Source organism: Saccostrea cucullata, unplaced genomic scaffold (genome assembly GCF_032062105.1).
Source record: "Saccostrea cucullata isolate Sc308-1 unplaced genomic scaffold, CSIRO_AGI_Scuc_v1 ctg411, whole genome shotgun sequence".
Taxonomy (NCBI): Eukaryota; Metazoa; Mollusca; class Bivalvia; order Ostreida; family Ostreidae; genus Saccostrea; species Saccostrea cuccullata.
In genome coordinates, this window is record NW_026927468.1 from 111,170 (window position 1) to 123,019 (window position 11,850).

Genomic DNA, 11,850 nt, shown 5'->3' on the forward strand with positions numbered 1-11,850 from the left:
ATTTGTGACCCAATAAATTTTAACCTTGGTATTAAACATAATTGAAAACAAGACAGTCAATTTCATAAACTTTTGTAGATGGCAAAGGGACATGGAACCAATACTATTACCCACAATGAATCATATGACATGTGGGTTGTTGTATTATGACACCAGAGTTTGAATATTTGAATGGTTAGACCTTTTTCCAGGTCATTCCTTGTTGACCAAACCATCCGATATGGATGTTGTATTGTTCTAATTCCAATTTGCATTATCTAAATTGATGAATGTGTGGTTTTTTTGATATTACTATTAAAGATGATCCAATAATCCATACCATGACAGAAGTGCCTGCAAAATTAGGATAAATTAAAAAACGGTAAAAAGGTGTTGTCAAGTGTCTGACTGACTAGAATTGAATGTAAGTATGAAATGCAAGGACTTCCAATAATCCATACCATGACAGAAGTGCCTGCAAACTTAGGATAAATTTAAAAAAACAGTAAAAAGGTGTTGTCAAATGTCTGACTGACTAAAATTGAATGTAAGTCTGAAATGCATGGACTTCCATCTCCCTTAAATCTTTATATAATCTTCAGACAAGCCTGATAAATTCAAGTGTGTAGCACCCCCAATTCTAAGAGTATTACCCTTAAATGTTTCAGTGTCGAAGTTAACAAATGAAATAAATTTCTGTAGCATTAAAGTAAATTGGAATGACTAGAAGGCTTCAAGCCAAATTAAGCAAACAACTGAACGTGGAATGTTGGGTTTAATTGACAAGTAGTTGTGAAGTATTTTAAATAATAAAGATGTTTCTTGGTTTGACAAAATGTGGAAGATATACCCTAAAATCTTGAAAATAAGCCGCGGCTTATTTTAAGTTTTGGTAAGAAAGTGGGGGCTTATTTTCAAGACCGGCTTATTTTCAAATTCCGGCTTATTATCAATGCAAAAAACTGGTAAGAGAAGAGAGCACTCTTGTATTCATTGGTGTTTCCCGGTGTACGTTCTTTAGGATTGTCTACTTTATATTTTGAGAATGCCGATCCCGAAAAGTTAATTTCATTGTATACAGCATATGACTTTATATAAAATATAAACTTAATTTAAAAAAGTAAAAATAATACATAAGAAATCCGCTTGCAATTGAATTACTTGATATATTAATCAAACTAACACAAATCTAAACAACTCAACTATACGGTACATTGAATTTTAATTACTACCAAGCCCTGCCGATCAGCAGGTTTCTTGCTTCGGGCAGTATTTCCTGGCAGTTCAATGCTTTACAAACAAAAACTTCCTTTCATCAATTTACTTATTTAATTACCACCCCAAACACATCATTAGCTTGTACAGGTCTTGATGAGATAATTATTGTTCTGACAATTTCATGAAAAAAAAATCACCATTTAAGCTGGTTCCGCAATTAATTTTTTTAACCAGCGTGACACTGGTAAAAAAAAATTAACTTTATAAACAACCCTTTATTTTGTAATTTTACATAAGTTTATTAGTAGCTACAGACTTAGTTCTACTGTGACATCGTTACTCGTTCGTACTATGTCATATGCAGAAATTGGTAAAGGTTAAACGAATTAAAGAAAGATAACTTTTTATTTTGCACAGTAAATAAATATCGTCAAAGTTTTCACTTGTCAGATTTTTAAGACGAGAAAATCGTCAAACGTTTAACATCTTTCCTAAATGGCATTGTCATGACCGGCTTATTTTCAAAACTGGCTTATTTTCGAGTAATTTTTAATGCAAGAAATGGGTGGCTTATTTTCAAAACCGGCTTATTATTAAATCCGTCTTATTTTCAAGATTTTAGGGTATATATATATATATATGTATAAACTTTTGTATCTGTCCATTTAACCAATTAATTAATTAACTTAATTATATTTATTTGTCTATTTATTTATTTATTTTTATTTATTTATATTTATTTATTTATTTACTTATTTATTCATTTATTTATTTTTATTTATTTATTTATTTTATTTTTTTTTTAAATATCTATTTAATCTATTAATTTATGTTTATTTATTTATATTTATATTTAATCATCTATTTATTTATTATATTAACATAATTTTTAAATTATGGGCAAAAGCTGCATTGTTAAATCTTCAGCTACATGCCACACTTCCAGATAAAACTTTACTGTTTAAGGAAAATTGAATGAGAAAGGCCACAGCATTGAACAATACTGCATTTGAAAGGTGGGCTTCTTGAAATTGACAATAGTCAGCCAAACAAATTTTAACTCTTTACAAATGTGCTCTGGGATAAATATGTTTTGGCATAATTATTTTTGTTACTTCATACAAATGCATTTCCGCCATTTCACATGTATCTTGTATATTATTGTTTGTATATATTGTACCGGTACATATATTGTACATATATTGTTGAACCTCATATACCATTTATAAGGTTTGAGTGAATAAATTGAACTTGAACTTGAACTTGGCTTGTGGAATTTTTATCTAGAACAAGAAATGTTTAATTAGTGGTTGGGCCTTCAATTTTAACCTGAATTAATTGAAATTTCTATTTACTGACAAGTTTGTTAGTGTTTAGGTAGTTTCTAACACACTAAGGAATCCTTGAAATTTATTTATTCGTTTATCTATTTTATGTTAAATATGTTGTGTGGCCTACAATTTTAAACTGATTTAATTGGAATGTCTATTTCCTGACAATTTTGTTGAAATGTTTAGGTAGTTTCTAAGACTCTAAGGAATCCTTGGAATTTATTTTACTTTAAATAAGTGGTTGGGCTTTCAATCTTAATCTGCATTAATTGGAATTCCTATTTCCTGACAAGTTTGTTGAAATGTTTAAGTAGTTTCCAACACTATTTATTTAATATTTATTATTTTAATTTATTCATTTATTTTATTTTATTTATTTATTATTTTATCTATTTAGTTATTTATTTTTGTTACCTACTGACTGACAATCCAATGGAGTTTAGATGAAAATTTTTCCAAACGTAAGACATCGTCATTGAACACCCAAGGAGCATGCACTTATAATCGTTGGACACTGAATATTTTGGTCAAGGAAATCATTCCATTTTCCTCGTAACTTTTAAGAATCGTAAAATAACATTTCATGCATTATATTACGCAAATTCGTCATCATAAAATACTTTACTTTTCACTATAAATATTTCCATTCATAGTATCCAAATGAAATTCTATTTACAACACAAATAGACATCACAATATACACAAACTTCACTAAACACAAATCTTACCAAATCTATGGTATATGAACCTGATCTGTAGACGGTTCCCTTCTCAATCAGTCATAGCTTACCCTCAACTCTCACACTCCCTGATCTGTGACTCTTTCTTCAAAATATTTCTCAACCAGTGTAAAACATGGAGGCAAAAACAATGGTGGTGATGATGGAGGTGATGTCAATGCAAAAATAAATAAATAAACATTGAATAAATAGCATATATCAAGACAAGCACAAGTGTTACAACAAGACTGTCAAGAGATCAGCTGATTGATGCACAAAATAATTCAATTAAATGGCAAGTAAATATTAACAGTTAAATTAACAAAGTGATAAATGCCACTATGGTTGAATGCGCAGAAAATGTCTCACTTAAGGTTCATTCATAGACAAGTTCCTCGCTGCACTTAAAAATTAAAACAATTTTACCGACACATGTTTACACAGAAGCCATGATGGATGGAATATTTTGCAGTCCGAACCCGATGATATGTGACACCGATCTATGTCGTGGCGGATCCAACGGGCACGTGATCACTGCATGGTGGCTCTTCGTAATGTCCAATGTATGTGGGCACCATTTGTAAACGTTGGTTTTAATAACAACGAAAAGTTGGTTTCGATTTCACCAATGTATTAATACACTGAGGTCATGTTCGCAAACAAGAATTCGTCTAACAGTTACTGCGATGGTTGCTGCACACGTGGTTAATATCGTCGTTGGGGATGTTGATACTTTAGATATGCTATGATAATAAATTAATATTCTCACATCGGGCAATATGGATGGGCGCTTTGTCCAGGATCTATTTGCCCTAATTATGTTCATATTTCCGACATTGGACGGTCAAAGGAACACAAGATGAAAATGAATATTGTTGAGACTAAACTCGATGCTGAGCTTCAATGGATGACGGAAGATGGAAAGGAAGAGCAAATGCACATGCGCAATGGATGTGGCTAAATGAAGTCAGTGCATTTGAGTGAGAGTTATCTTCCCTGAACTTTTTATCTCTATTTGTCTCCATAACGGGACTTAACTCATATTGAGTTAAGTCGGATTATTTTCATATATATTTAGACAGTGGTTTAAAAAAAAAGTACATTGGATAATTATTTAATTAATGTACAGCTAAACAGATGATCATGTTGGGATATTTTGAATTCAGTTAGCATCCTACATGCAAAACAACTTATATTAAGATGCCAGAGAAATATGTGAGCATAAAAGATAATTATGTCTACATGCAAATTAATTATGTTGACACCACAATACTCATCTTTTAATTTTAGATATTCTTATTTTAACATTCGATTCCACTTAGTTTATGTTTTGATGCTTAATCTTACATCATTTGTCGAAGGCAATAGCCGAAGTATTTTTTTTTTTTTTTATCATTTTTTTATAAGGCATATTTCATTTTTTTTAAACTTCTCAGTGAGAACCTGTTGTCTTTGAAAACAATATGCCTTCCAACATTTTTAAAGAATAATGATAAGCACTAATTGTGCTCCTTTAAAAGCCACTTTTTATACAACTATACAGCAGGACTTATTTACTAAATATTTTTTTAAAAGCTTAGGAAAAGATATCACTATAGAGACGACATTTTTAATATTCTTTTCAGTTATATTTTACTTGATATACATGTATAACAGTAATCAGTGATCAGTAATAAAAGACACAGCATAATTTGCCACTATGTTTCATCTTTAATAGGTATAACGACCAACTATGAAATTAACCTTTATATTTAAAGATTTTTTCAAGCTTGTCATTGTCAACTCTTCCTATTGATCAATGCAGGTATTTCCCAATGTCACCTGCAGATGGTAATGATGTCTTAGGTGGAATTTTTTTTTATATTTCTTAGTTGATTGATACGCAAAAGCATGCTCTACGTATGAACAATTTCTGAAATGAGATAAATTATTGACAAACAAATTGCTGAAACAAGAATATAAGCATTTTCGTATAAAGTCGTCATTTAGTACGCTCTATGGTCGATACAATAATCTTGTCAGCAAATACAATTTATCACAAGTCAAATGCTGATTGACTTTTTTCAAACTAATTCTTAAGCATTTTATCCACATTGAATTGTCGACGGATTTTCCGATATTATCCAATCATGACAAGGAGCACATGGCGGGTGTGACCTGTTGACTCACTCCTCCATGGCACCTGATCCCACCTCTGATGTTTTGGAGATTTCAGTTTGCTCTGCTCCAGTTTTACATTGTTTAATGGAATATTGAGTTTGAATACTGTTAGTTGTCTTCATATACTAGTATTTCAATACTTATCTTCATTTATAAACCGAATTAGACTACTGAATTTTCTTTTTTAAGTCAGCATTTTAAAAAAATCTTTGAACGATATAAAGACCTTGTTTGTATTGAATTCTATTTTGACTGTAATATGAAAAAAAATTGTTTAGCAACAGTTTTTAAGCAATTAAGACTGGGTTTATTCACAGGCAGATCTTTATCAATACATGGACTTGATGGTTGAATCGTAACTTACCACCATTTTTATAGTGAAAATAAGACATTTTAATCAAGTGGAGCAATCAAAATTTACAATCCACATTTATGTATATTATTCTGTTGAAAGTATACTTAGTTTATTTTTTCCTATTTATTTTACATTTTAAAAAAGATTATAAATATTATTTATTATTTTGTCTAATATCTACAAAAGTTGGAAATACTTCTTATTCATACTTGAGTGAAATATGTTGAGATAACGAACAGTATTCGAACTCAAAATCAAATAAACGTTAAGAATAAGAGCTGAGCAAACACGGACCTGCAAAACATCAGAGGTGGGATCAGGTGTCATGGGTGTGTGAGCATCCACTGCTGACCAGTCACACCCACCGTGTGCTCCTTGTCATGATCGTGAAATAAAGGAAAAAATCCATGGACAACTCAGTGTGTGAATAATGGACTAACAATTTAGGTGTAGTCTGAAATAAATTAGTTGGCATATATATATTATTATAACAGTAACTTGATCCGAAGGGTCGTATCACGTGAGTTGACAGGCGCGGATCATCAGATCTAACGAGACGCGAAGCGTCGAGTTTGATCTGATGATCCGCGCCTGTCAACGAGACGTGATACGACTCTTCGGATCAAGTTACTGTTATAATGATAAATTTATTATATACCCCCTCAGAACTAGCAGAATATAATAAAAGAAAACTTTAGAGATCAATTGCATAACATTTATCCATAAAACAAACCGTAATAACAAGGGACTTTTTAACGCGCAAGAAAAATAACGTCATGTTTCTGCGTACTACGTCATCAGTTTCAGAGAGTGGTGATATGGATTCAGAAAACAACATGTTGGTGATCCGGAAAATCGGATCACGACGTCACGTGATAGCGTAAATTCAACAGTAAAATTGGGTGATACACATTAGGTATATAATAAACTTTAATATTTAAAAGATAATTTAAATAGAGGATATTCAATGTTTTGTAGTTGAATATGGAATTTATTTCACGAGTGGGACAGGATTTTTGATATTTTCACGAGTGCGAAGCACGAGTGAAAATATCAAAAAATCCTGTCTCACGAGTGAAATAATTTCCATATTCAACTACAAAACATTGAATTTTCTGTTTATTACATTTTTAAAATAAAATTCTTTGATTTTTCCTTTGGCTAGACAGATGTCTTTTTGTTATACAGTCATAGGCTCGTGACGTCATAGTTGAGCGGTTGAGACGTCATAGCTATATGAGGTTAAAACACTGTAAACATGGATTAAGCAACATATTTTTGGTAATTTTGACAGTTTTATTCGCTGTCAGATTGGTTTATTTATTTTCATCTATCTTATATTAGGTCAAGGAAGATTTTTTTACAGCAATCTTCGTTATGGAAAGGGAAATCGAGAGTTTTCCCGCACTTCTGATATTCATCACACTGTGACAGGATATCATTTTGATATCCTTTCACAGTGTGACAGGATATCATTTTTATTCAATGAATAAATTACAGTATTTCACGGGTAAAAATGTAATAAAGCAATTTATTTCATAAATATTTTATTTTATTTTAAAACAAAACAATATTTATTCAAATAACAATTTGTTTTCATGTATACAAAATTATGGCGTTTTCCTCCTTTAAATTAAAAACAAAAAAGATTAAAAACAAAATTCGTTTTGTTATAAAAACATGTATAATCTCATTATGGCAGGATTGTTTCCTTTTGTCTTTAGTTATAACAATGTATAAACTTATTGATATATGCAAATTTTATTATATAATCAAACCACTAAATGGATTTGGAATGATATATTTTGTGGTTCTTGGACCACAAATGACTTTATTCAACATGAAAACTTCATTGATGAGAACTTATATATTTTCTGTGCATGCTTATTGTACAATGGAGTATGATGACTAGCAATATCATAAAACACCTTTTTCCGACTTTGTTGCAAATGACAGCAACCATTATGATTCTTTTAAAAGATGAGATTTAAGAATGAGACATGTCACAATATCAACAAAAACTTCGAAAGATCACATATGAATCTACTTAACATATACAATGGGAAGTCGGGCATATGTCCAGGAGGCATTGCTGAACGCACCAGTCCAACATGCCATCAACGCCTTTGTATAGATCTGCCACTTTTACATCCTGACATTTTTGTGATGTCTGAGTTGTTGATGGAGATGATGTTGTTGTTGTCGTTGTTGTTGACTTTGTTGTTGATGTTGACGAGGATGACGAAGATGGTGATGATGATGAGGGCATTACTGACGATGAAATTATGGTCATTAATGTTGAAGACTTTGTTGTGGACTGTTGTTTTTTACATTCACAATAATAAGACAAACACAGTCCTTTTGAACAACCCAACATGCATATTTCATCAAAAGCGTCTTTTTCGACCTCAAACTCAGGTTTAGGATAACATTCTCCATAGGCAGAAGATGTCGTTGTCAAGGTTGGAGTCAATTTTGTGGTTGTTTTTGTTGTTGAGGATTTGGCCGTGGAAGTTATTTGTGTTGTAGATTTTGTCATAGTTGAAGGAATAGTCGTTGTGGTTGTTGAAGGATTAGTCCTATTGGTTGTTGAAGGCATGGTCATTGTGGTAGATGAAGGTGTAGTCGTTGTGGTAGTTGAAGGTGTAGTCGTTGTGGTAGTTGAAGGTCTAGTCGTTGTGGTAGTTGAAGGTCTAGTCGTTGTGGTAGTTGAAGGCGTAGTCGTTGTAGTGGTTGATGAAGTAGAAGGTTTATTAAGATATTGATAATGATCAAAATTCTCACAGCTTTCCAGGACAGAAATATCTGAGCAACCATAAAACTGCTCCTGATCTCCATAACCAAGACCACAGAGTTCACCTTCACATCCCCAAGAGTTACCTGAAGAAAAGAATGAACCAATAAGTCAGAATGTTTATATGTTTTAATAGAACATACTTATCACTTTGACATAAAAAAAAGAATTTTTAGGTGTATATTGCTTTCAGTAGACATCATTTTACGTTCATACTGTCTTACAAAATGAAAATGCATACGAAAGAAAAACGTGTGTTATCTTATAATACCTGTATTGTATTTCCACTGAAGGACACATTGATTGCACTGAATATCCTCTGGCAATACCAACTCCACTGTATACTCTCCATTTTCAGGTGCAACGTAATATCTAGTGCCTTCTCCATTGTACAATGTCAGAACGTGCTCGTCGAGGCATTCTTGAGTTACTGGTGTGAAAGGGTCGTTATGTTCACATAATCGGAATTCAAAGTAACCAAGATGATTGGCTGTTATTTGCACTTTGACCTCAATCATTGATGACGTTTTTGTGTAACATTTTGAAATGACACCGCTGGAATATTTGCCACCTCCTTCGTTGTCACGTGGTTGTGGCATCTCATAAGGGTCACCACAAACACCACATTTACCTCCGTTGGTCAGATGTTGGTGCTGAAAAGGAAATAAACAGCCATTGTTTATTTTACTGGGATTGTATTTCTATAGGTCTATTGTACCAAAAACATACCTTTTTTAACTGTTTCAATTTATTATTTGATATTTATGAATGAATACTGATGAAAATCAGCTCGAGGATCGAATTCAAACCCAAATTGAATATTTTTTACTCAGCTCGGTAAGATTTTTTTTTGCACTATTGTAATCTATATTAGTGTTTTATTACAAATACATTGTATCTTAGATTCAAACATTATCATGAAATAAATTGAAAAACAACAAGACCATGGTTATGAGGCCGATTTTCCTATGATGAATAATTGCTTCTGATAATGATATTTCTGCACTTAATTTGCTATTGGGTCATGTGTGAGATAAAGACATTATGCTGTATTCTATTCATGATTTTACATTAATTTTTTTTTATTTTTGGGGTGACGCTCATGATAAAAAATATCAAAATATATCTACTTTTGAACAACGTTGAAGATGATTTGAAAATAAAGATACTATAGGAAAAATCCTTTTTGTGAGAAACATATGTAAGAAAACACGTTGAATTTTACATTATTTTGAAAGGTGTTTCAAATTTCTTATTGTTTTATAGAATGTTAAGGTGAAAACCGAGGTATATCTTTCCTTAGTTATGTAGTAATTAGTTACTGCATTTGAGTCTATGGTATTTAAGTGAAAAAAGTAAATCAACAATGTTAGGATAGCTATTTAATTTTGTGCAAAAGTTTGACCTTATAGGAACCTTATTATGTAAAAATAATATGATTACAAATTTTAATATATCTGCCAACTTGAATAGTATGAAGCCTTTGTGAACCCCCCCCCCCCTCTCTCTCTCTCTCTTCAATAATCTGTTTTCTATCAAATGTTACCTGTTTTCCTCCACAAAACAACTGATTGTCATTGTAATTTTTAGGGGTATCCCAGCCTTGCCTCCACATGGTCCCTCTTGCTGGTGGGTCTTTAAGGTATCCATGTGGCTCCACAATCCCCACGGTGGCGCAGACCAGTAAGAAAATAACCGAGTAGTTCATGTTTTCCTTCTACTTTCAAATGTCGTTACAAGATTGGAAGAAGGAAGTTATAATGTGTCAGACTTTATTTCTTGTCGGCCTTTTATACCGTTTAAATACCCGACATGGCATGAATTACAAAGGCGTTCTCAAGAGGGTAAGAACACGCGTCAGGTAATTCAATAAGTACAATATGACGGGGGTCATGACTCGATCTATTTTGTCCAATGTGTGTACGTAAATCCGGGTATAGTCTGCTAGTTTGACTCTCCCTCCCCATTCAAAAGATAAATTTCAATGTTTGTTTTTTGTAACAAAAAATGACGTTAGATTTTCATGCTTGTAACAATTATTTCTTTTTAAGCTAAAGATTTTTTTCTTAATGATTCATCTTTACTATAATGTTTTGAAAACCATAGTCTATTTAGTCTGCTAGTTTGACTCTCCCTCCCCATTCAAAAGATAAATTTCAATGTTTGTTTTTTGTAACAAAAAATGACGTTAGATTTTCATGCTTGTAACAATTATTTCTTTTTAAGCTAAAGATTTTTTTCTTAATGATTCATCTTTACTATAATGTTTTGAAAACCATAGTCTATTTATATCGGAAAGTGTTGATTGTTTACAATTACATACATATCTTCATTTAGAAAAAATACATTAAGAAAAAGAATGAAAGATTTAGTTAATTCTGGAAAAGTTTAAATTCCTTTTATTTGAGTTATCCTTATAAAAATTGTCTGATAAACTAAAATTGATTTTTTTTTATTTTTAAACACTCTCTCTCTCTTTCTCTCTCATTAATTTTTCACAAGCCTCTTAGACCTCTTTTCAAAATTAATTAAGGATATCAAAGTTAACTTGATAGAAATGTTTTGCAATGAGTACACACAGCATATAAAAACTTTAAATTTGTCTTTGCCATTGAATATAAAAACAAATTCTTCTTTTAGATATTTTGTAATTCATGCACTTGTTCATTAGGTGTTTATCTATTTATTTATTTCTTTAATTAATGTTGTCCATATTGATAACGAAAAGCGGAGTTCCGTCTTTGTGAAGCGTTATTCGGGAGCAAACTACGTAAATTTCGGTCACTTTTGTGATTGTGAAGGACAGTTTTGAAGTACTGTAAAGTGAAATAAATCTCTTTCTTCCTGTCCCATTTCGTCACTGAAGAAATTATTTTCTCACCACAGCATTGAATGGGCGGGAGTGGTGCTTACAAACTCAAAATTGATTACGCAAATAAAAGATATAAAAAGTAAATAATATAAATTTCAAACTGTCGTGTTCAAGAGTTGAAAATATTCCAAAAGGTTATGTGGACGTCTTGTTCTAAATGATTCAACTTTGTGTGTTCTACAACCAGTTATGGGTGTCGAACTGTAAACTTAAATCGGTCAATTATGAATTAACAGGATCAAATGTGAAACTTTATATTATAGGGGAAGTTAATAAGACTCTGAATGAATCATGTGAAACGTGCACTTGTACTAAAGAGAAAAAAAAGCTAAAATTATCAGTCCTTAAACATATACAGAAGGAATAGTATATCCAAATGAAAAAAAAATAAATATACACTTTTAAACAGGTACCAAAAATAC

At 31.6% G+C, this 11,850-nt stretch overlaps 1 protein-coding gene across 1 annotated transcript; it reads right to left on the reverse strand.

Annotated features, from left to right (window-relative positions):
* Nucleotides 1–7,602: 7,602 nt before the first annotated feature.
* On the reverse strand, nt 7,603–10,389 carry LOC134274566 (mucin-2-like). The gene is made up of 3 exons (XM_062756842.1): nt 10,103–10,389; nt 8,828–9,209; nt 7,603–8,642 (listed from the first exon to the last, which is right to left on the reverse strand). Exons 1-3 carry the CDS (start codon nt 10,262–10,264, stop codon nt 7,810–7,812), a joined length of 1,377 nt encoding a protein of 458 aa, XP_062612826.1. The 5' UTR covers nt 10,265–10,389; the 3' UTR covers nt 7,603–7,809.
* Nucleotides 10,390–11,850: the final 1,461 nt, after the last annotated feature.